The sequence below is a fragment of the Equus quagga genome, chromosome 13 (assembly GCF_021613505.1).
Source record: "Equus quagga isolate Etosha38 chromosome 13, UCLA_HA_Equagga_1.0, whole genome shotgun sequence".
Taxonomy (NCBI): domain Eukaryota; kingdom Metazoa; phylum Chordata; class Mammalia; order Perissodactyla; family Equidae; genus Equus; species Equus quagga.
In genome coordinates, this window is record NC_060279.1 from 99,921,376 (window position 1) to 99,948,687 (window position 27,312).

Consider the following 27,312-nt stretch of genomic DNA (forward strand, 5'->3'; position numbering starts at 1 on the left):
GGGACACTCCATCAAGAAGAGATAACACTTATAAATATTGATGCACCCAACACAGGAGCACCAAAGTTCATAAAGCAACTAGTAACAAACATAAAAGAAGATATTAATAATAATACTATAATAACAGGGGACCTCAACACCCCACTAACATCGATGGATAGATCATCCAGACAGAAAATCAACAAGGAAAGAGTGGAATTAAATGAAAGGCTAAACCAGTTGGACTTAATAGACTGCTCCACCCAAAAACAGCCGAATACACATTCTTCTCAAGTGCACATGAAACATTCTCAAGGACAGACCAAATGTTTGGAAACAAGGCAACCTCAATAAATTTAACAAGATTGAAATAATAACATGCATCTTTTCCAATCATAATCTTATAACGCTAGAAATTAATTACAAGAAAAAAGGTGAGAAAGGGACAAAGACGTGGAGACTAAACAACAGGCTATTGAAGAAGCAATGGATCACTGAAGAAATAAAAGGAGAAATCAAAAAACTATCTGGAGACAAATGAAAATGAAAACATAGCATACCAACTCATATGGGATGCAGCAAAAGCAGTATAAGAGGGAAATTCAACACAAAACAGGCTCACCTTAACAAATAAGAAAAATCCCAAATAAGCAATTTCAAATTACACCTAACTGAATTTTAAAAAGAACAAAGCCCAAAGTCAGCAGAAGGAGAGAAATAATAAAATTCAGAGCAGATATAAATGCTATTGAACCAAAAAAGGCAGTAGAAAGGATCAATGAAACCAAGAGCTGGTTCTTTGAGAAGATAAATAAAATTGACAAACCCCTAGCCAGACTTACAAAGAAAAAAAGAGAGAAAGCTCAAATAAACAAAATCAGAAATGAAAGAGGAGAAATAACAAGACTCCACAGAAATACAATGGATCATAAGAGAATACTACGAAAAACTACATGCCAACAAAATGGATAACCTAGAGGAAATGGATAAATTCTTAGACTCTTACAACCTCCCAAAGCTGAATCAAGAAGAAATAGAGAATCTATTACAATTACAGGGAAAGAGATTGAAACAGCAATCAAAAGCATCCCAAAGAATAAAAGCCCAGGACCAGATGGCTTTCCGGGTGAATTCTACCAAACTTTCAGAGAGCACTTAATACCTATCCTTCTCAAGCTATTCCAAAAAATTAGGGAAGATGGAACACTTCCTAACACATTCTACGAGGCCAACATCACTCTGATACCAAAGCCTGACAAGGACAACACAAAAAAGGAACACTACAGGCCAATATCGCTGATGAACATAGATGCAAAAATCCTCATAAAATTTTGGCAGACCAAATTCAGCAATACATCAAAAGGATCATACATCACGATCAAGTGGGATTCATACCAGGGACACAAGGATGGTTCAACATCTGCAAGTCAATCAACGTGATACACCACATCAACAAACTGAGGAATCAAAACCACATGATCATCTCAACAGATGCAGAGAAAGCATTTGACAAGACCCAACTGCCATTTATAAGAAAAACTCTTAACAAAATGGGGATAGAATGAAACTACCTCAACAGAATAAAGGCCATATATGACAAACCCACAGCCAACATCATACTCAATGGGCAAAAAATGAGTGCCATCCCCCTGAGAACAGCAACAAGACAAGGATGCCCACTACCACCACTCTTATTCAACATAGTACTGGTGGTTTTGGCCAGAGCAATTAGCCAAGAGAAGGAATAAAAGGAATCCAAATAGGAAATGAAGAAGTGAAACTCTGACTGTTTGCAGATGGCATGATCTTATATATAGAAAACCCCAAAGGATCCATCAGGAAACTAATAGAAATAATTAACAACTACAGTAAGTTGCAGGGTACAAAATCACCTTACAAAAATCAGTTGCTTTTCTATACTCTAATAACGAACTTACAGAAAGAGAACTCAAGAATACAATTCCATTTACAATTGCAACTAAAAGAATAAAGTCCCCAGGAATAAATTTAACCAAGGATGTGAAGGACTTATACAGTGAAAACTATAAGGCATTACTGAAAGAAACTGACAATGACATAAAGAGATGGAAAGACATGGATTGGAAGAATAAATATAGTTAAAATGTCCATACTACCCAAAGCAATCTACAGATTCAATGCAATCCCAATCAGAATCCCAATCACATTCTTCACGGAAATAGAACAAAGAATCCTAAAATTCATATGGGGCAACCAAAGACCCTGAATTGCTAAGGCAATCCTGAGAAAAAAGAACAAAGCTGGAGGTATCATAATCTCTTACTTCAAAATATACTACAAAGCCATAGTGGTCAAAACGGCATGGTACTGGTACAAAAACAGACACACAGATCAATGGAACAGAACTGAAAGCCCAGAAATAAAACCACACATTTACGGACAGCTATTCTTCGAGAAAGGTGCCAAGAACATACAAGGGAGAAAAGATAGTCTCTTCAATAAATAGTGTTGTGAAAACTGGACAGCCACATGCAAAAGAATGAAGGTAGACCATTATCTCACACCATACACAAAAATAAACTCAAAACGGATCAAAGACTTGAAGATAAGTCCTGAAACCATAAAACTCCTGGAAGATAATATAGATCGTACACTCTTTGACACTGAACTAAAAGGATCTTTTCAAATACCGTGTCTTCTCAGACAACGGAAACAAAAGAAAAAATAAACAAGTGGGAGTTCATCAGACTAAAGAGCTTCTGCAATGCAAAAGAAACCAGGATCAAAACAAAGAGACAATCCACCAACTGGGAGAAAATATTTGCAAATCATATGTCTGATAAGAGGTTAATCTCCATAATATACAAGGAACTCACACAACTGAATAATCAAAAAACAAACAACCCAATCAAAAAATGGGCAGAGGAGATGAACATTTTTCCAAAGAAAACATACAGATGGCCAATAAACACATGAAAAGATGTTCAACATCACTAATCATCAGGGAAATACAAATCAAAACTACAGTAAGATACCACCTTACACCTGTTAAAATGGTTATAATCACTAAGACTGAAAATAACAAATGTTGGAGAAGGTGTGGAGAGAAGAGAATCCTCACACACAGCTGGTGGGAATGCAAACTGGTACAACCACTGTGGAAAACAGTATGGAGATTCCTCAAAAAACTAAAAATAGAACTACCATAGGACCCAGCTATCCCACTACTGGGTATCTACCCAAGCAATTTGAAATCAACAATCCAAAGTAAGATATGCACCCCTATGTTCATTGCAGCACTGTTCACAACAGCCAAGACATGGAAACAACGCAAGTGCCCAGTGACTTCTGATTAGACAAAGAGGATGTGGTGTATATAGACAATGGAATACTACTCAGCCATAAAAAAAGACAAAATCATCCCATTTGCAACAACATGGAAGGACCTGGAGGGAATTATGCTAATTGAAATAAGACAGACTGAGAAAGGCAAACACTAGATGATTTCACTCATATGTGGAATATGAACAAACACTGGCACAAAGCAAACAGTTCACTGGTTACCAGGGTAAAGGGGTGGGGGGGTAGGCACAGGGGCTGAACGGCAGCACTTATGTGGTGACAGTTAAAAAATAATGTACAAGGGCCAGTCCGGTGGCACAGCAGTTAAGTTCACATGTTTCGCTTTGGCAGCCCAGGGTTCACAAGCTTGCGTCCCCGGTGTGGACATGGCACCACTTGGCAAGCCATGCTGTGGAAGGCGTCCCACATACAAAGTAGAGGAAGATGGGCACGGATGTTAGCCCAGGGCCAATCTTCCTCAGCAAAAAGAGGAGGATTGGCAGCAGATGTTAGCTCAGGGCTAATCTTCCTCAAAAAAAAAAGAAAGAATGTACAACTGAAGTCTCACAATGATGTAAACTATTATGAACTAAAAAAATAAATAGAAATTAAAATGTCCTTTTTGGTTATATATGCATACATATGGATAAAATAATATAATCTTGAAATACTATAGGAAAAAAAGGACAGATATAAGGATATTTACAAATGTTTTAAACCATAGCTAGGTGTTGGGCTCATTGGGATTTGTATTATTTTCTACCCTGCTTGAAAATTTCCATAATAAAATCAAATTAAAAGTCTTCAAATTTTCTCCAGAAAGTATGGTTATCTTTCATCAAAAATCTTAGACCAGAGAAGACTGATGTGTCATTGGGTGGAAAGGACAGGCGTAGCGTAGTTGGGGAGTGGAGCGAGACCAGTGAGCCCAACCCTGGAGACCCAGCATTTACGGGGACAGCAGTGCCTAAGGACCAGTCATTGAACGAGGTAGCAATATCTTGAAAAGGAAGAAACTTGAGGGAAGAAAGAAAACGGCAACTTATTTTAAGCACGCCTTTTAGATGCGCAATATTCTTTTCCTTTCCTCTGTGTGCCTCTGTTGGAAAACGGAGAACGGAGAAAAAATAATCATAGGATATCAAGCCTTTCTCTGAGCCGACAAAACAATTTAGGACCATGTCCCACAACAGCTTCAGGCCAGAGAGACAGAGATTAGCGTTCCCCACACGGCTCCCATTAGAAGGGGGCATCCTAGTCTGGCGGTCTTCTCCCTCCGTGGGACACGTGCAGGCGTAAAGCCTGAGCACAGGGGCAGCTTCCAAACAGCCTCGGTCTCTGTACAGTCAAGTGAAGGAACTGCGGCAGCCCGAACCGCGCGATTCTCAACCCTGTCTCCGCTACGCGGGGGTAGAGTACACAGCGAGGAAGGGCCCAGCAGCCAAGACGGTCAGAAGGCGGCAGGGGAGCCGGCCACGCGGCCACAGCAGCGCGCGCGCACACACACAGCCAGCGCGGCGGAACGATAACGGTAATGTCTCCCCGCTCCCGTCAGCCCGGAACCAAAGTCACGGCCCCGATTTTGCCGGCGGAGAGACGCAGCAGGTGCACACTCACGCTTCCGGTGCGGAGGAACACACATAGAGCTCCACCTCCCCGCCGCTCGACACCGAAGTGACGGTGCCAATTTTGCCAGCGGCGAAGGGCATAGCCACTCCGCAGCGGCAAGGCCGACTTCCGTGAGGAATTAACCTGGAGAAATGCAGTGCAGAGCCGGGATCCTCCGGACCCCTGTCAGCACCGAGCCCCAGCCGGGACACCGCTATTCCCAGCACCATATGGGAACTTCTTGCTGGATTCTCCAACCCAAATGCAGGTGCGGCTCCCAGTGAGGCCGTCCACTCACCTGGCCGCTGCAGACTGGATGCTTGCAGCGAGCGTAACGGAGTAAGGGTACGAAATGGCGCAGGGACGCGGTGGCCTCTGGGAAATGTAGTTTAAAAGCATGAACCGGACTGATCGAACAGAATCCCTAGACAGTGGCCACGACCTGCGCTCTGGAATTGGGCGAGCCCTGGGGCTCCCTTGCTTGAACCTTGGGTCTCACGCTACTACCGTGTAAGCTGACTTATTTCGGTTTACTCAAGTGAGTCCCCAGAGGTTCCAGAAGATCCCAAAGAGGTTACCAGAGGTTGTGTCTTGCAGTGATGCCTTCCGAGAAATGTAGTCCAGGGTTGAAAAGGCTCTGAAGGCCAGGAGGTGGGGTCCAGATTTGTTAGACAGAGCTCTGGCCCGAACGCAGTGGCCGTGACAACCTGGCTGATGCTCAAGAGAGTTCAGGAGTGTGACGCTTACTTCACGGTCGTGTGTCCGTGTCCAAGTGTCCTCTGCAGGGGAAGGGAGGACTGTGGGGAGTGTGATGTGAGTCAGATTGTGCTGGAGACTGAGAGGGATGTCAGTGGATAAGCATCTGATCCATTTGGGATTGTGTGGGAGTGTCTCAGGGACAGTGTGATTATAGCTTTAAGGGTGATGTCTGGGATTAATCAGACAGTCTGCGACTAAGTATTTTATAACTCGTAAGAAAATGCTTTTTCTTTGTTTCCATGGGTATGAATTTAGAATACATTCCTGTGGAATTATAGAAGTGTTAAACGGATGCTGTGTTGAGAGTTCACCTGTAGTAGTGAATGTGGGAAAAGAAGTGTGTAGGCACAGTAACGTGAGAATGGATATGATTGTATGCAGCTCTATGTAAGAGTATCTCTAAGCTGCAGTTTCCTCATCTGTGAAACGAAGTTAACATTTGTGTAACGTTTTGAAGCACCACTGTCCAAAAAAATTTCTGCAAAATTGGAATCAGTGTTCTATATCTGTGCTGTCCAATACCAGAGCACTGGCCACATATGGCTCTTGAGCACCTGAAACATGGCTAGTTTGACTGAGGAACTGAATTTTACATTTTGTTTAATTTTAATAAATTTAAATTTAAACAGGTATAGGTGGCTAGCTAAATTGGACAGCACAGCCTGGAGCATCAATTTGCCTGCAAAATTTGGAGGAAGAGACACTTAATTTCATCTAGCAAATAATTTGAAAGATGAGTTTTAAATTGAAACAAAGAGAGGTAAAAAAATGCAAATTCAGGGCCCACCCAGCGGCGCAGTAGTTAAGTTCGCACACTCTGCTTCTCTGTGGCCTGGGGTTCACTGGTTCGGATCCCGGGTGCAGACATGGCTCTGCTGGGCAAAAGCCATCCTGTGGTAGGCGCCCCACATATAAAGTGGAGGAAGATGGGCACGGATGTCAACTCAGGGCCAGTCTTCCTCAGCAAAAAGAGGAGGATTGGCAGTAGTTAGCTCAGGCCTAATCTTCCTAAAAAAAAAAAAAAAAGGCAAATTCAGCCTTAGTCTTTTTTTTCTTTTTAGAGGAATAATTCACATAAAGTCCACAAATACCACATTTACACCTCAGTGATATTTTACATACACAGGCAACCACCAAACACAGATCAAGATGAAGAACGTTTCCAAGATATCAGAATGTTTGCTTGTGCCCCATCCTAGTCAACTCTAACTCCATCTAGAAGTGCAATTAATGTAATGATATGTGTCTGGCATGTTTTTGTCAACATTATTGTCAGTTAACGTATGTCAACTCTGAGATGAATCCGTGTTATTGAGTGTAGCAATAATTCCTTTAGCCATCTAGTAAATATTTTAGGTTTTGTGTGCCAAACGTTCTCTGTCACAGCTACTCAACTCTGCCACTGTAGCATGAAAGCAGCCATAGACAACATGTAAACAAATGAGTGTGGCTGTATTCCAATAAAACTTGATTTATGGACACTAAAATTTGAATTTCATGTAATTTTTATATGTCACAAAATACTATTCTTATTTTTATTTTTTTTCAACCATTTAACCTGTAAAACCTTTCCTAGGTCATTGGCTATACAAAAACAGGTGACAGGTTGTATTTTGTCTGCATGCTGCAGTTTTCCAACTCTTGCTACAATTTGTTCATTCTATATTGATAGACATTTGTGTGATTTCCATTTTTTTCTTATTATGCACAAATCTGCTGTGATCAATCTTAAATTATTTCTTTTGGTAGAGATAGCAATAATTTCTACTGGGAATCTAAGAGTGGAATAGCTAGATCATAAAGTAGGTTTATATTTATCTGTGGAGATACTGCCAAACCATTTTCCAAAGTTGTCGTGTCAAGGGTTCCACTTGCTCCATATCTTCTTGAACACTTGGTGTTGTCAGTCATTTTAGTTGTTACAATACTAGTAGGAGGGTAGTGGTATCTCTGTGATTTTAATTTTCATTTCCCTGATGAATACTGACTTTAGCATCCTTTCACATGATGGCCATTGGGATAACCTGTATGTTGAATTGTCTGTTCAACTCATGACCATTTTATTGAAATCGGTTTGCAGGTTTTTTCTATTTATCTATAGATATTTGTATATACTGGGATATGAGGCATCTTGTAGGATATATGTATTGTAGATAACTTTCCCAGGCTATGGTTTATCTTTGCATCTGCTAATGAAGTCTTTTGAAGAACAAATGCTCTTAATTTGAATGAAGTCCAATTTATTAATCTTTTATTTATAGTTGATGTCTCATTATATTTAAAAGCTTTGCCTAAACTGAAATCTCACAAAGTTGTAATCTATCATAACATTAAAAAAAAAAAAAAAAAAAAGCTTTGCCTACCATAAGGACATGAAGATGTTCTATTTTCTTCTAGAGGCATTATTGCTTCATCCTCCACATTTGAGCTATAATCCACCTCAAATTAATTCTTTTGTTTGTTTCTTTTGAGGTGAAGGTCAAGAGGTTTATTTTTTCCATGTGGTAACCAGTTGCTCCATCCAGCACTATTCACTGAATTGCAGTGGTGCCTTTGTAATAAGTCATGTGATCTTATCTGTGTGGGTCTACTTCTGTACTCTATTCTGGGTCATTGGTATATTTAGCTATTCTTGCGCTCATACCAAACTGTCTTTAGAGTAAGTATTGAAATATCATAGTATAAGTTTTAAACTTTATTGTTTTTGATTGTATTGGCTATTGTAGGTCCTGTGTAATTCCATATATATTTCAAGAACCAGCTGGCTGATTTACACAAAGAAATCTAGAGGGATTTAACTGGCTTTTCTTTGATTCTATAAATATAGGATGAATTGATATTCTTGTCTTCCAGTTCACAAATATGGTATATCTCTCCATTTCTTTAGGTCTTCATTAATTTCTCTCAGCAATGCTTTTAAATTTTCAGTGGAGAAGTTTTATGCCTTTTTAAAAAACAGCTTTATTGGGGCCAGCCAGGTGGCATAGTGGTTAAGTTTGTGTAAGACATGTAGCTTACAGAATGAATCCCTTCACTTCCAGAGATCCCATGAGTTTAAAATAATTTGCAGCTTGCCAAAATGTCTTCCATCTGTGTCTTCAGGGGTATATCATCTAAATTTTTCTAGAGGCCTTTATTACACCCTACTTTAAATTTATCCCTGTAAAGATTATACCTTTCTGTCTCAATTATAAAACTCCAAAGGATAGCAACTACATTTTTTTTTCCATTTTCTTTCTTTCTTTTTTTGGTGAGGAAAATTGGACCTAAGCTAACATCTGCTCCCCATCTTCCTCTTTTTGCTTGAGGAAGATGGTCCCTGAGCTAACGTCTGTGCCAGTCTTCCTCTGGCTTTCATATGTGGGACACCACCGCAGCATGACTTGATAAGCAGTGTGTAGGTCTGTGCCCAGGATCCAAATCTGTGAACCTTGAGCTGCTGAAGCAGAAAGCATGAACTTAACCACTATGCCACCAGGCTGCCCCTAACAAGCAACATTTTTAATGCTAGTATCTCTCATACAGTAGCACAGAGTCTGGCATATTGTGAGCAATTGCTAAACGCCTGATAATTATTCAGAAATCGAACTTCCAGGAGATTATCATTAGGAAAGAGCTATAAATACATGATGGTATACACATAAGGATGTAAAAAGAATAATATATCATAAGCAAAAGTTAGAAACATAATGCTTAATAAAAGATTAAATAAATTATGGTCACCAATAAGGTGATATATTATGCCATCAAAAATAATGACATGGGGGGAGCGACCAGCCCCGTGGCTAAGTGTTGGGTTCGCGTGCTCCACTTTGGCGGCCTGGGGTTTCACTGGTTCGGATCCTGGGCACCGACATGGTACCACTCATCAAGCCATGCTGAGGTGGCATCCCACAGAGCACAACCAGAAGGACCTATAACTAGAATATACAACTATGTACTGGGGGCCTTTGCGGAGAAGAAGAAAAAAAACTAGCAACAGATGTTGGCTCAGGTGCCAATCTCAAAAAAAATAATAATAATGACATGGAGGCTGGCACAGTTGCATAGTGGTTGAGTTCACATGCTCTGCTTCAGTGGCCTGGGGTTCACAGGTTCAGATCCCAGCACAGACCCACATACCATTCATCAAGCTGTGGCAGCATCCCACATAGAAAATAGAGGAAGATTGGCACAGATGTTAGCTCAGGGACAATCTTTCTCACCAAGAAATAATAATAATAATAATGATACATTCCACAGAATTGTTGAGGAACAATATTCCTGATGAATTACTGGGATAGAAGACATTTAAAAAATGCATAACATTGGGAAGTAAGAGTCAATCATAATTTTTTAAATGGGCTTTGTCAAACTTCCCAGATGTGAATCTCAGCTATCAGAATAACTAACCATGTGTTCTTGGGCAAGTTACTTTTCTGGGGCCAGTTTCCTCATCTTACTTTAAAATGGAAATAATAATTTAGGGTTAAGTATCATAAAAATACAATATACAGGTTTTAAACATATGCTATTGAAGACCCAGAGGGAGAAAAGAAAGAGAATGGGGCAGAAGAATATTTGAAAAAATATTAGCTGAAAAAATCATAAACTAAAGCCATCAGGCCATGGTTCCAAGAAGTTCTCAAAAACCCAAGAAGAATAAATATAAAGAAAACTGTGCTGAAAATCAAAGAAAAAGGAAATTATGAAAAGAAATGAGAAGCAACAATAAGACTGAGAGGTGACTTCTCCGAAACAACAAAACTAAAGCCATTACAATTAAGTGATCTCTTCAGCATGCTGAAAGAAAATAAATGTCAAACCAGAATTCTATAGTAGGTAAAAACAGCCTTCAAAGAAGTGGAGTGGGCACTAATCCTTGAAATGAGTTTGCCTTGTCTGACTATAATTCCACAATACTGAATGTCTGGTCCCTCATATTATCCCACTCAACTTTGATTTTGACCATTGAACTCATTATACAGCAAAAGAAGTGAATCAATGGGCTAATATCCATGGATTCACTAAGTTTAGGTAAACAGCTCCCAGAAACAACTGACATTGTACAATGGTGAAAAGGACTATTGAATAATCAATTATGTTGTCCGCTAAGAATACCCTGTGACGTCGTGATACTATCCTACAAAATATGTATTTATTCTGAACCAGAGATCAGTTCATGGTACTGTTTCTCCAATAACCTTATATATGTATATTCATGGGCAGGTTCAGGAACCAAGGGTAGATGGAAGCCAGGCTAGATAGTCTCAGTGTCATCATGATTTTTGGTTCCCGTCACTACAACATTGGATTACACTAGTTTAGAGATCTTAGTATTTTGATAAAATTGAAATTCTCAGTCTCCATCCCTAGCCAAAAGAATCACAATATACAAGATAAAGACCTTTGCACTTTCTATGATATAAGCAGATGCTAGCATCTGTGGAGGCTGTGCCTGAGAGCTAAAACTGTCATCATCCTGCCCCAGCAACAACGAGGCAACTCCACCCCCCAGTCAGTGGGAATCTACTAAAGCTGTGTGTTTTGAACGGAACCCTGACTACCAATCTGCTCCAGGAATAACCTGCCTATATTTTCCCCCCAGCTGGTGGGAAACGTCAGATGCTGTGTGTGCATGGAGGCTGTCTACCACCCTGATCTCACAGTAGCACAGAACTTGATTGAAATGGGAATCAGAGACTCAGAAAATAAAACCCAAAATATCTAGAATAAAAGAAAACATAACAAAACCAGGGAAAATCTCAAAGTGAATGACAAAACACAATCAACAGACCCCAACAGGAAGATGACACAGTGTAGGGGCATTAGCCAGTATGCCCCTTTAACCCTTTAATGGCCATGTGTCCTTGAAGCTTCTTATCTAGGCTACTCGCCAACACTCACAATGATAGCAGTCCTGGGCTTGGCCAACCCAGCTGCTTTCTCATGAGATAATCGGCACCAAGACCCTCAAGTTCTCGAGGGGGAGGCGGGGGGTGTGAGCTCTGGTCCTTGGAATGCAGGTCATACTGGGATGATCCCCCGTGGCAAGCATGCAGCCTTTGTTCTTCTGCCTACTTAAGCAAGCTCTCCCAGGGGGCGGTAGCAATGCGCAAATCTATGACCAGCCGGCGCCACTGGACACTCTCCCTGTAAGTCAGTCCCAATAAACCTATAAGTCTTGTTTGCAATCTCCGGGTTGTTTCTTCAGTCTCTTGGCACGATACCCTGCCGCCCTAGCTCAGCTGGGCTTGCGGCCTTACAGACAGATATTGGAATTATCTGACATGGATTTTAAACTACCAAAGCTCATCCAAGATGAATAGTCTGATAACTATTAAAGTAATTAAACCCATAACATAATCCTCAGAAGAAATCTCCATGCCTGTATTACTCAGGGTTCTCCACAGAACCAGAATCAATAGGATATAAAAGGAGATTTACTATGAGGAATTGGCTCATGTGATTGTAGAGGCTGAGAAATCCCATGATCTGCCACCTGCAAGCTGGAGACCCAGGAAAGCCAGTGATGTAATTCAGTCTGAGTCCAAAGGCCTGGGAATCAGAGAAGCCAGTTTGAGGGCAGAAGGTGAGATGTCCCATCTCAAGCAATGAGGCAGAAAACAGGGGAGGGGAGAATTCTTCCTTCCTCCACCTTATCCTTCTATTCAGGCTCTCAGTGGGCTGAAAGATGCCCACCCACACTGGAGAGGGCAAACTACTTTACTGAGTCCACTGATTCAAATGCTGAGCTCATCCCAAAATACCCTCAGAGACACACCCAGAAATAACGTTTAACCAAATATCTGGGCATCCCCTGATCCACTCAAGTTGAAACATAAATTTAACTGTCACAAATCTACCCCTTGTCAACTTGGCACTCATACCAATCTCCTTAAACCATACTTAATCTCCAAAAAAAACAATAACAAGGTCCTAATTTCACCTAACATGACGCTGGCCTGCATACAACCGAAAACTCACTAACCCTTTCCCCAGAAGAGGATGCAAAGTACTTGGGTAATCTTTACTTTTCTTCTGGATACCCTGTAACTTAAATGCTGATAGAAAAGTAACAATACTTGAATACTATGATATAAACTCAATTCCTGAATACTATGCTGTAAGTTTACATGACAAGGGAAGAAGAAAGGGAAGAATACAAGGATAAGTACACACACGTTCATAACAAAATAAGGAGGAACACTCATAACGATAACAGTCCTCATTTCTGTAACTGGTCACGTGATCACAGTTATCTCATCTCATTGGAGTGACACAACTTCATTCCTGAAGAGTCTGGGTTATTAGTAGTCCTGCCTGGATTGGGTTGTTGTTTTCCACTGACCATAATCACAGGGCCACAATAACACTAGAAGATGCCCTAAGGAATCGCCAGTATTTCAGAAATACTCTTCCTTTCCTCCATTGTGGAGTAGTAGTTCAATTTCCCCTTTAGTAGTCAGACTCAGTCACCTCTGCCAACAGTGTAACTCTTTTCTTTGCCTGCTGATTGAGAGGTTCAAGGAGGCCAAAGTGGCTGGGTGGCAGTCTTAAACTTCCAGTTCACTGGAATCAGTGTTGTGCCTCCTAGTGGAAGCAGTTCACTCTCTAGATCTAAGACCTCCAGGCCATCAGGGCACAGAGTCATGGGAACAGGGAGCAAAAATTTTGCTAGTGGGTCACTAGGGGTAATAATGGATAGTACCACTCCCATTTCCACCTGTTAAGGCAAACCTACAGTTCTTTCCTTCTGTGTGCTTGCTCCCTGTGTGTCTTCATTACTACTCACACAGAACAAAACTTCCAACACTTCTGGTCACCAAATGTGTGTGGGGGCTTACCCACAAGAAGTAACTCTCTGCGACACCAGCTGGGTGTCCAATTTAACTCAATTTTAACACTATCTGCCTGAAGATAGTGTCAGATACCCAGGCTAAGGGCTCAGTCCCACATGACTGCTCCACACTTCAGATGCCAATTCCAAGTAGGAGGTCCCCAGGTTACTCGCAACTTCTTAACAACTTAGCTACAAATCGGAGGTTCCCATAACCCCCTCCTCAGGTCTGATTCATTTGCTAGAGTGGCTCACAGAAAAACAGGGAAACACGTTTAACCAGTTTATTAGATATGATAAAGGATACAGATAAATAGCCAGATGAAAAGATATATAAGGTGAGGTGTGGGAGGGTCCAGGGTACAGGAGCTTCTGTCCCCGTGGAGTTGGGATGTGTCATCACCCTCCTGGTGTGGGTGTGTTAGCCAACCTGTAAGCTCTCCAAACCCTGTACTTTTGGGATGTTTATGGAGGCTTCATCATACAGGCATGATGGATCATTAACTCCATTTTCAGCCCCTCTCCCTTCTCAAGAGAAGCTGGGGCAGGGCTGAAAATTCCAAGCTTCTAATCACTACTTCATCTTTCCAGTCACCAGCCCTCATTCAGGAGCCATCCAGGAACCCACTCAGAGTTGCCCCATTAGAAGAAACGATACCTTTATCACCCAGGAGATTACAAGGGTTGCAAGAGCCCTGTGTCAGGAATCAGGTCAAAGACCAAATATTAGAACAAGAGATGCTCGTATTGTCTTATCACCATTATCTCACACTACCCCTTGACTACTTTATCTATGAATCCTGACTATTGGAGAAACAACCATATATTGGACTCTGATTGAGAGCATATACAGCCTTCTGGAGAACCTTACCTTAGCCTGCAAGGTAACTGCCACTGAGCTGGTGCTGAAACTGAATCTTCAAAAGGTCATTCCACCATTCTATCAAGCCAGCTGCTTCAGGATAGCGGGGAACATAGCAAGACCAGTGAATTCCACAAGCATGGACCCATTGCTGCACTTATTTTGCTGTGAAGTTCCTTGATCAGAAGCAATGCTGTGTGGAATACCATGACAGTGAGTAAGGCATTCTGTAGGTCCACTGATGGTAGTTTTGGCAGAAACATTTTGTGCAAGGAAGGAAAATCCATATCCAGAGTAAGCTTCTATTCTAGGAAGGACAAAACGCTGCTCCTTTCATGATGGAAGTGGTCCAAGGTAATCAACCTGCCACAAGACAGCTGGCTGAACACCTCAGGGAATGGTGCCATATCAGAGGTTTAGTGTTTGTCTCCGCTGCTGGCAGACTGAGCACCCAGCAACAGCAGTAGTCAGGTCAGCCCTGGTGAGTGGAAGTCCACATAGCTGAGCCCATGCATAACCTCCATCCCTGCAACCATGGCCACTTTGCTCTTGAGACCATTGAACAACAATAGGGTGGCTGGGGAAAGAAGCTGTTATCCACAGAACAGGCCATTCTATCCACTTATTAAACTCCTCCTTTTGCTGAGATCACCCTTTAGTAATTCATATGGGACACAAATATCTTCAAATTTTTTACCCATTCAGATCTATGCACATCTCTTTCCCCAGATTTTACCGTCACCAAATTTCCAATCACATTCCTTCCACCATTATCCCACACCCTTAGTATCCATTCCCACAGTCGTTCCCTGGATTTCTGTCTGTATAAAGTAGAAAATTTAAGTAGTTCTTTTGGGCTGTAGCACACCTCCTCATGGTCAAACTGCGTATTACACTTTTAAGAGGGGCTGGAACATGAGTCTAGTGACAGGTCTAGGAACAGAGAGGTGGTGGGAGTAGCTTCTGAAGAGAATCAGCACTGACTTGCATGGCCACTGCCTCACAAGTCATTTCAGTTTCTTCAGGCAATGCAGGCTTAATTCTCTCAGAGGGAGGAGAGGCTGATGCCACTGTGGGCGGGGATGCCACAGCAACCAGGGGTGTAAAGGCTACTTCTGTTGAGGGTGGGGAGGTGGCTTCCACTGGTAAAGGCTCAGAATTTAGGAGCTCCCTGTCCTCAGCTCCCCCCAGGGTTTTCCCACATGACCCCACACCAACTTATGAGATCCCTTCTTTGCCAATCGATGCCCTCACTTCAACAGTATTCTAACATTGTTTAAGTATTCAGCTGAAAAATTCCCAAATGTTTAACTTTTGCTTCAAAAATTCTCTTTTGGTCATTTCTCTCTTCTTGCACTTTACTAGAATCAGCCAGGAGGCAAGCCACACCTTCAATTTCATTGCTCACAAGTTCTACTTTCCATGAAACATTAGATCACAATTTAGCCAAGTTCTTTGCCACTTTCTAAGAACGTTTCCTCCTGTTTCCAATAACATGTTCCTCATTTTGGTATGAGAGCTCATCAGAATGGCCTTTACCATGCATAGTACTACCAACATTCTGTTTGTGATTATTATCTAAGATTCAGGTTCTCTCTTTGGTTCTCCTCTTTTCTGAGACCTCACCAGAATCACCCTTAACATCCATATTTTCTGGATGCATCTCAAGCCCGTACCCATTATTTAATTCCAAAGCTGTTTCCATATTTTTATACATTTGTTACATTAGCACCCACTTCTGGCACTAATTTTTGTCTTACTCGGTTCAGGCTGCTATAACCATAGACTGGCTGGTTTATAAACAACAGAAACGTATTTCTCACAATTCTGGAGGCTGAAGTCTGACATCAGGGTGCCAGGATGATCAGTTTCTGATCAGACTCCTCTTCTCAAGACTGTCGTCATCTCGTTTCCTCACATGGCAGAAGAGGGTGAGAGCTCTCTGGGGTCCCTTTTTATAGGGGCACTAATTCCATTCAGGAGGGCTCCATCCTCATGATCTAATTACCTCTGAGAGGCCCCACTTCCTAATACCATCACATTGGTACTTAGGATGTCAATACATGAATTTCAAAAAGCAACATGCAGTCCACTTCAAGGCCCAAATGGTTTCACTGGAGAGTTCTACCAAACACTTGAAAAATAATTAAGAGCGACTCTATACTACCTCTTCTGGAAATTAAAAGGAGACAACACTCCCAAACTCATTTTTAAAAATATTTTTTTGAAAGATTGGCACCCGTGCTAACATCTGTTGCCAATCTTTTTCTTGTTCTTCCCAAGGCCCTCTGCTACATAGCTGTATATTCTAGTTGTGAGCCTCTGGTTGTGCTATATGGGATGCCGCCTCAACATGACCTGATGAGTGGTGCCACGTCCACACCCAGGATCCGAACTGGCAAAACCCTGGGGCCCCGAAGTGGAGGGTGCAAACTTACCCACTCGGCCATGGGGACAGCCCCCCAAACTCATTTTATGAGGCCAGCATCACTGACACCAAAATAAGACAAAGGCAATAGAACAAAAGAAACTATAGACTGGTATCCCTTCTGAACAGAAACAAAAACCCTCAACAAAATATTAGCAAATCACAGCAAATATAGCAATATTTTGTTTAAAGTATACACTACAAACAAATGGGAGTTTCTTCTGGTGATGTAAGACTTGATTAATATTTGAAAATCCATGAAGGTAATCCACATTAACAGAGTAAAAAAGAAAAATCACATTTATATCAATTGGTGCATATTTTTAAGTAGCATTTCAAGGACATATAAAGGGTTCCATGACAGTGTTTCCAGATAGCAAAGGGTTCTCAAAGTTATAAGTCCTGAGAAGAAAAAAAATCAAAATGTGGTGCTGTTATGAAAATGTGGCCTTGGGGTAAAGATGAAGCCAACTTTTATCCTGTGAAACAGCATGGCTGCTAAGAATATTAAAGTCATATTTCCACAGCAGCCTCATAGGGAACTCAACATAGAGAAGAGTCTGTTGATCTTTGGTCTACTTGAGTGAACCCTAATAAAATTCACAGAAAATACAGTTTTTAAGAGAATTATACCACCTGAAGGACTGCAAGTTTGAACTTAATGAGACACAAACAGTATAAAGTGAAAAAGGGCCTTTGGATCCCAAAACATCTACAGGCTAAAAACAGTCTGAGAAAATTACTCAGCTGAAAACACAGGGTACTTTTTACGAAGGAAAAAGAAACAGCATAACTCAGGGTAGAAATAAGAAGTCTTCAATAGAAACACTCACATTGGGTTCTGCACTTTGTAATGATGTAATCCACTGAACATCACAGCTTCCCAAACAGAGCACAGAAACGCTGTGAGAAATTGAGATACACTCTTCTTTTTTTAGAACTGTCTTCGAAAACCTCACAATTTACACCATTTTAATTTTAACTAGCCATATTTCAATTCTCAATAGCTCAATACTGAGTACTCAACAGGTGATCAGCAATGATCTTAGACAATGCAGGCCTATTCTATTAACTTCCACATTTAGGTTAACAAGTGTTTTTACTCATTCTTTAAAAATATTAAGTACAATGAGCCAGATACTATAATAGATCTTGGAATCGGTGAACTAGATAAAATCTAGACCCTCAATCTTAATTTCCCAAGTACATTATAGCATATTTAATATCCCAGTGTGTAAGCTTTGGCAACATCCACAAGTTTTGATATCTAGCCATTTTTAAAAATCATTTGGTTCAAACTGGTTATAATATAACTCCAGTTAATTTTACCTTTAAAAGAATATTAGGGAAAATGTCAAACACATAAAAGTAGAGGAAAAAGCAAAAACAAAATAAACAAAAACTATCTACCCAAGACTGACCTTACTATCATTTTGACAAACTTAAGTTATTCATCTTCACTTTTCTTTTACACAAGCATTTTAAAGGAAATTCCAGATATCATATGATCTTATGTGTATAAACATAATTTATCTTTAACAGACATTTTTACATAACTACAATGCTATTATCACACCTAAGAAAAACAAGTGAAAAAAATTGTTTTTTATTGAGGTAACTTTGGTTTATAACATTATATAAATTTCAGTTGTACACATTTTCAACTTCTACATAGACTACATTGTGTTCACCACCAAGAGTCTAGTTGCCATCCGTCACCATACACATGTGCCCCTTTACCCCTTTTACCCTCCCCCCACCCTCTTCCCCTCTGGTAACCATCAACCTGTTCTCCACGTCTATGTGTTTATATTCCACGAGTGAAATCAGTGTCTTTCTCCATCTGACCTATTTTGCTTAGCATGATACCCTCAAAGTCCATCCATGTTGTTGCAAATGACAAGACATCATCTTTCTTAATGGCTGAGTAGTATTCCATTATGTGTGTGTGTGTGTGTGACACACACACACACCACATCTTCTTTATCCCTTCATCCACTGATGAGCACTTAGGTTGCTTCCAAGTCTTGGCTATTATACATAATGCTGCAACAAACATAGGGGTGCAAGTATCTTTTCAAATTAGTCAAAAACATAGCTTCTTAATATTATCTAATACTGTCAGTATTGTCATGAAAATGTCTTTTTTACATTTGTTCAACTTGTGAACCACTCATTCATTGCATTTGATTGATACGTCTCTAAGAGTTCCACCTCCCTTTTTTCAAGGCCATTTTATTGGTTGAGAAGGGTTATTCCTAGTATAATTACTCATATTTTAGATTTAATTGCTTCTTCTTGTGTCATGTAATTTGTTCTTCTGTCCCCTGAATTTTCTCTAAACTGGAAGTTAGATCTTGATGCTTGATTTGATCCAGGTTCAATATTTTTTGCAAGATGTGTATATCATTGTATTTCGTTAAGGAGGCACAAAATGTTTGTCCTATTTTTGATGAGGTTAAAATTGACCAGAGTTCAGATGCTGTTGACCTGACTATTCACTATGGTCTTATCAGCCTTTCAGTTAATGGTCTTAAAATCTACTGAGAATCATGCCTAGATCCACTATTTCATTATGCACTGCAAAATTCTCTAATAGAGAATTTTACTCCATTGACTTCTAGTTGCCCTGAAATAAGTTTATACAGGAAATGCAGGCTAAATGTCTTTTCTTTCCTTTTATGTATCAATTTTCAGAGTTAGGGCCCTGGCAACCTTCATAGGTATACCAAACAGACAGTAGAGATGGTAACAGGTAAGATCACAAGCTTTCCCACACTCACCCCTGTAAGTTTCTTCCTAGATGAATTTCCTCAAGTTTAACACAACTTGAATGGTGATGAAAGGCTTCTACGTACTCGTTAAATTAACATATTTTTTCTTTAAAATATCTTATGTTAAATTAGTTGTGAGCATGAAGCAAGAGAGATTCCTACATTCAAAAACTTTTCCACTAGAATTTATTTTCTAATGCTCATTAATACAAAATTCACAGTGGAAGGCTTTCTTATTTAGTTACATTATGAACTCGTTGATGGTAAGTAAGGTGTGAATGTTGTCTAAAGGCCTTCTGACATTCCTTACATGTGTATGGTTTTTCACCAGAATGAATTCTCTGATGCTGAATAAGTGATGAATGAAGTCTAAAGGCCTTTCCACATTCCTTACAGTCATAGGGTTTCTCACCAGTATGAATACTCTGATGTTGAGTAAGTTGTGAGAATAGCCTAAAAGTCTTCTCACATTCCTTACATTTATAAGGTTTCTCACCAAAATGAATACTCTGATGTTGAGTAAGTTGTGAGAACAATCTAAAGGCCTTCCCACATTCCTTACAATCGTAGGGTTTCTCTCCAATATGAATACCCTTATGTGAAATAAGTTCTGAGTAACGCCGAAAGAACTTCTGACATTCCTTACATTCATAAGGTTTCTCACCAGTATGAATTCTCTGATGGAGAGTTAGATGATAGCCACGACTAAAGGTCTTCCCACATTCCTTACAATCATAGGGTTTCTCACCAGTATGAATTCTCTGATGGAGAGTAAGTTGTTGCCGCACTCTAAAGGCCTTCCCACATTCCTTACATTCATAGGGTTTTTCACCAGTATGAAGTTTGTGATGTACTCTAAGGCCTGTACTACACAGAAAAGCCTGCCCACATTCCTTACATTCATAGCACTTCTCGGCAATATTAAGTCTCTGATGTCGAGTAAGGTGTGCATACTGTCTAAAGGTCTTCCCACATTCCTTACATTCGTAGGGTTTCTCACCAGTATGAATCCTTTGATGGAGATTAAGTTGTCCTCGCACTCTAAAGGCCTTCCCACATTCCTTACATCCATAGGGCTTCTCACCTACATGAATTCTCTGATGTACACGAAGATCTGCGCCACATGTAAAGATCTTTCCACATTTTTTACATTCAAGGAGTTTGTCAGAAGTATGAATTCTCTGATGTCGACTAAGGTGGGCACACTGTCTAAAGGCTTTCCCACAATCTTTACATTCATACGGTTTCTCACCAGTATGAATTCTCTGATGGAAAGTAAGTTGTTGGCGTACTCTAAAAGCCTTCCCACAGTCCCCACATTCATGGGGTTTCTCTTTATTATGAATTCTCTGATATAAAGTAAGTGATGTGAGTTTTCTGTAAGTGGGCATTTTTTCAGAGTTGGTTTTTTTCACTTGCCTGCAATATCCCTTTTGAGGACTCTCTTGTCCCTCAAACTTTCTATATTCACAATCCTTTCTGAAAAAGGAGTCTTTAAGGCCGCAACTTCGAATTCTTTCCATTATGTCCCACGGAGATAAATTCATTTCACACTTTTTAGTGTCATATCTGGAGTCCAAATCTGAAAAACAAAGTAAACACATGCTATTTTCTTATTGTTCAAAAAGTAAACAATCAAATTACTTTATAATAAGAAAAAAACACAATAGAATATAAAGCCCAGTTGAAGAAAATGGACTAAAAAACTCTAAAATAATCAAGTAATTTGAAAAAGCTAAGGGGGAAAAGAAAACGATGAGTTAAAACCAGATATTCGGCTGCAGATCAAAGTTTGAGAATCTCTACTTAAATTTTTTTAATGGTTTCTCTTTTCAATTAGAATAAAGCACAAACACCTTACCATGAATAATGAGGCCTTTATTTACCATAAGTTATCATCTCAAGCCACTATCCCCTTTGCTCCCTATATCCCTCAGTTTCCTCTTTCAGCTCCTGGCATATGTCACAATCTTTCCATTTCTTAGAGCTCTTCACTGGCTATTAAATCTCCCAGGAATGCTGACTCGGGTTTTCCACACTGTTGGATTCTTTCACCCTTTAGGTATGTTAAGTATCAGAAAAACTATCCATGCTGACTTCATCTAATTTATATCCTTTATTTTCTATCCCAGTAACTTGTTTCTTGCTTAACACTGTTTTCAATTTTGTTGTTACATATTCATTAATTTTTCCCAGGTTTTATTCTCTTTATTTTCTTACCTTAAATCGCCCCAAGAGAAGAAACAATCTTTCACTGATTATTGAATAACAAACCCATAGCATATAGTAACTGTTAGTTATTAAATTTCCATAATTAGTTAACAGGTATTGCACGTTGCCTTGCCTCCAGTCTTATACCTTACTACATTGATTTTGTGTCACTTTTTCATCGCTTCCTGTAGAGATGGGAAACAAAAGCACATCTAAGCTATCTCAGTCAAATGTGTAAATGAAAAAATGGTGATTTCTTTACATCTGATCACCTTTCCAATTGCCTATTTTCACTTGCAGATATCTCCACTACAGCTCATTTTCTACTTTGCACAGTCATGAGTAAACTTTGTTTTCACAACTAAGGTAATGAGAGATTCTACTTATTTATTTTCATTTGAGTTTATAGCACTATACACATCTACATTACAAATACTCAACCTGTTTTATTCCTTCATACTCTTTCCTATATTCTCTCTAAAGTCCTCAGAGCTGATGCCATTTGGGTACTTCCTAGAGAGTACTTATAGTAATTTTTCAGGCATAACAACAGGTTTATACCATAGTAACATTCTAATAAAATTCTGAGAAGAGATGTTTTTCTCAATGCATATTTTATCAACATTTTTGCAATAGTTCAATACTTTTCCAAAAAAAAGGTATTTTTAAAAACCTGTAATACAGCAACATTATTTTTAATATGCCCAAACTGGAAAGAATCCAAGTGTTCATCAACAGAAAAATGGCTAAGTAAATTATGATATATTGATACAACACAATACTGCACAGCAATGAAAATTAATAATCTACAAGTACATGCAACAACATGGATCAATTTTACCAACATAACAGTGGGTAAACAAAGCCAGACATAAAACAACATATACTGTATGATTCCCTCTTTATAAAGCTTGAAAACAGTAAAACCAATCTATCTAGTTGTTAAAAATCAGGACAGTGGTTAACTTTGGTGGTGAGAAATGACTGGAAGGAGTTACGAGGGAGCTTCTGATAGCTCAGTAAAGCTCTATTTCTGAATCTGTGTAATTAGATGGGTGTGATCAGTTTTTGAAAATTCTGAGAGCTGCATATTTGTGATTTCTATATCTTTTGTATACATTTATATTCCAATAAGTTTACTTTAAAAACAATACACTAAAAAGACATTAAAAGGCTACAATGAGGGCCAGCCCTGATGGCCTATTGGCAGGTTTGACGGGTTCAACCCGGACCCGTGGCCGAGTGGTTGAGTTTGCACACTCTGTTTCGGTGGCCCAGGGTTTCACCAGTTTGAATCCTGGGCATGGACATGGCACCAGTCATCAAGCCATGCTGAGGTGGCATCCCACATGCCACAACTAAAAGGACCCACAACTAAAAATACACAACTATGGACTGGGGGGCTTTGGGAGAAAAAGGAAAAATAAAATCTTTAAAAAAAAAAATGTTTGGCAGGTTCCACTTCAGCGGACAGAGTTCAGTACCTGGGCTCAGAACCACACAACTCGTCTGTCGGTAGCCATGCTGTGGTGGTAGCTCACACAGAAGAACTAGAAGGACTTACAACTAGAATGAACATACAACTATGTACTGGGACTTTCAGGAGGAGACAAAAAGGCAACAATGATTTAAACAGTGTGGGTAAAATGTAAGCACAGACAGGTAAATGAATGGCACCGAAAATACTGCTAAGAAATCTGTGTGTGTCTTCCTCCCTCCCTCTCTCCCTGTCTGTCTGTCTGTCTCTATCTCCTCACTCAAGAAAGCAATACAAAACTATGGCAATTTCATAAGAATTTTTGGGAAAAAGTCAATTTAAGACCTCATTAAGAAAAACAAAGATATCAATGATATATAAAATGACCGGTTATTAGCTAAATAGTCGTAACAGTAGTAAATAGTAGCCAGCTATAAAGGTATGACAAATGTTATAAGATGGTAATTTCAAAGGAGTTACTTGCAAATTAAAAATTAAAAACCAGTAATCTAAAAGGAAACTCAAATATCAAAATAAAAGGCCAAAACATTTGTAAGAAAAATGAGAACAAGTGTTCAAAGCATAAAACCCCACATAACTTGGCATAAGAAACATTAAACCATGGAAAAAGTAATGTAATACAGGAAATGAGCAGACAATGCACAAACGGTAAGTGTAAACAAACTTAGGACAAAATGTCCATTATTCACACACAAAAAGCTAAGTAGAACAAGTTCTGAAACTTATTCAATAAATTTTGAAGGTTTCCATTAAAAAACAAACAAAACATTCCCAGGGTAGATACAGTGAACTTGAGACTCTTATATATGGCCCCCCCCCACTTAAGTGACATGCCAGATTAAGACAGACCATGGCGTGTTGAACATTCTCATCTAGACTACTCTGTAGCATAAACAGTCGAGCTGTAACCTTACAATTTCTGTAAACAAAAAGCTAACCACATGTTCCCAAATTTGTTTATACCAGTTCTTATCCCTGCAAACAACTGAAAGACAACCATTCTATGAAAACTAAGTTGATTGTTTTGCAAGTACTGGTTATAGATGCACAGTGAACTGTTGTCGAAGTAGGTATGGGTGAGAAAATAGTAAAGACTGATGGGAAACATAAAAATTCAAGGCTTCTGTACTCAGATTGCTTTTGTATATATTTATATTTCAATCAGTTTACTTTAGGTATCTTTAGGTTCTTGTTCTATTTTAAATAAATTAAAACTGGAAATAATAGCCAATGCAATTATATGGGCAATTTAATCAAGAAAGAATTTGCTGGACCTACACTGAAACAAAAGGCCAAAACTAAACATCAAAAGACTGGCGTATGGTGGGAAATTTTAATGTTTCAACTTTTTATATATATGTAAAATATTTAACTATTTAAAATTAATAAACCAAATACTAGTTTGGATTCTACTGAATCAAAGGGCTTTACTCTAGTAAACAATGCTAATATGAAAGCAAAACATTAGCCGATTTCAGATCAATATAAAAGGAGAAACGTTATTTCTATTTACAGGGTATCAGCTTTAAAAAGGAAACGAGCAAATAACTTGTCATAAAATTAATTTATTTCCTGAGGTATGATGTCTTTCATCACCTTTTTTTTGCCAATATAAGGTGATATGGGATACAGAATATGACAGGCAGTTTTAGTCACATTAACATCAGGGTTAACGTATCAAGAGATCTACAAATGTTAAAACCCTATGACCACAGAATTGTACTTCCAAGAATCAATACTAATCAAATACGGAATAATCCATACTGAATTCCAATGAAATACTGAATAATCCTCATATTCTGCTGATAGTCTTACTGCTTATTTCCCCAAGAAATCAGAACCAGTTGAAAGAGAAATATGTATTCTCCCCTTCACCCTATTATCCCACCAACCTGTAGCCGAATCCTTATCATACGCATGACTTTCCTTCATAAATTGGCTCCTACTCCTTCCCATCTACTGAAAATCATTGTTTACAAAATTATCCTCTCTCTACTCCATCAATTTTCCTCTCGTTGAAATCATTCCCTTCAGCCTATAAACATGTTCTAATACCTCACACTTAAAGTATATTCTCTGTACCTCATGTGTGTTTTTATGAAAAAATCCCTCCAAAGAGTTGTGTATACTTATTTTCACCACTGCTTCAACCGTTATTTTCTTTTTATCTCCCAATAAATTTAAAGTGAAACAAAACTTTATTACAGAGCATTTCTAACATACACAAAAATAGAACAGTATAATAAATGTCCATATTTCTATGACCTGGCCTCAACAACCATCAACCTATGCCCAATCCTGGCCTATGCACACTCTAATTCACTCTCCTCACATTATTTGAAACAAATCCCATATATTATTTTCTGTAGTTATTTCAGGATTTATCTCTAGAAGTATTTTTAGAAAACAATCATAATACCATTAGCCAAACCTAAAAAATGAAAATTATTTAAGATCATCAAAAATCAGTGTTCACACTTGTCTCATATGTAAAATCTTACACAATTTAAAAATAGCAATTGATCCGAAGTCCATGGAGTACAACCAGTTGACATGTCTCTTACATCTCTTTTAATCTATAGGTTCTCTTGCTTTTAATTTCCCTTGCAATTTATTTATTGAAGAAACTATTTTTGACCCTGTAGCACTTCCCATATTCTGAATTTTCCTGACTAGATTCCCAAGGTGTAGAAGAACATGTTCCTCTATCTTCTTCCCATAAACTGGTAGTTGGCTTTAGAAGCTTGATTTTAGGACTCAGGACCAATTTTGTTGGCAAAGTTACTTCATAGGTGATATTGTGCCCTTTCATTAGAAGAAAGAGATTGTCTGACTGTCTCCATTTCTTTGATGCAATCAGCATTAATGTTCAATGTCTAGATCCAATAGTCCATTATGGGTTCCAAAATGGTAATATTCTAATTCTATCATTCTTCATTTATTCACTGAATAAATTTTTATTTTTTATTTTATTAAGAAAAATCACTCCTCCATCTACTACCTATTGGTACAGTTCTTATAAGGAAGGCAGGATCAACGCCTCTTTTTCTTTTAAATTTGTTTTCACAATAAGTTCTCTAGTAGTTTCCAATGGTGAACAATTTGCTAGCAGTCTCATTAAGAATTTATGAAATTAAGCATATTTTATGTGTTGCAACACATTGCAGTTATGTGTATAGATGCTCAAATGGTTCCATCTTTGACCAGTTGGAGCCTTTTCCAAATGGTTCTTCTTTCCTGACCACCCTATCTAAACTTACCCCATTCACCTATCATAATTCTCCATATTCTTACTCTACTCACTTTTCTTCATAATACTCATCTACTTCATGACATTTGGTAGTCCATTTGCTTTGTTTGTTACTGTATGACTTCTCTACTACAAAGTGAAATCCATGAAAAAATGGCAATGAAGAAATATATACATAATAGGCAAAATATGAAAGATGAACTAGAAAAGAATTAGATCCAACATACAAAGAAAATGGTTGTCATTAGGGAAGAAAGCTTTCCTTCACTGAAATGAGAGGGAAATATGAGAGTGAAGAAACAAGCGATTGGTGGAAGTATAGAGGAAATTTCTTGGGTGGCTCAGGCTGAAATCCAAGTTTTCTTCCCAGCTTTTAGGTCTTTTCTTCCAATGGGTGTGTTTCCTTCCCAACCAGCAGAGCGGCACCATGCCATAACAGCTTACCTCTGCCTGACTGGCACTTACTCACCTAGACTCCATCTTTTCTCCTCATCCCTCAGAACCATCCAGGGTTCTTTCCCTTGCTCTAAGAGGGTAATCACATCTGGCTTAGAACTGGACCATCCTGCTTGAAAAAACATAATGGAACATAATAAAGAAAGAACCTACTTGATTAAGCCTTCAGAACAAAGAAAAGTAATGGGATTGACAAACATTCATATTAGAATTACTTTAGGATCACAAGGAATAACAAGAACAGAGAGGTAGAAACATCATTTTATTTTCACTTAAACTCATACAGGCTCTGTCTCTTGAGAGGAAGAAATGATTGAGAGCACTGGTTTCAAACCCTGCCTCTGTCC

General features: G+C 39.1%; 1 protein-coding gene across 1 annotated transcript in view; it reads right to left on the minus strand.

The window, feature by feature from the left end:
- Positions 1–27,312, minus strand: part of LOC124250392 (uncharacterized) — a 64,513-nt gene that overhangs the window by 24,284 nt on the left and 12,917 nt on the right. Inside the window, 5 exon segments of the mRNA XM_046682189.1 lie at positions 4,918–5,052; positions 5,207–5,283; positions 5,487–5,687; positions 19,789–21,132; positions 26,979–27,077. Of these exon segments, the coding sequence (XP_046538145.1) occupies positions 4,918–5,052; positions 5,207–5,283; positions 5,487–5,687; positions 19,789–21,132; positions 26,979–27,077 (1,856 nt within the window).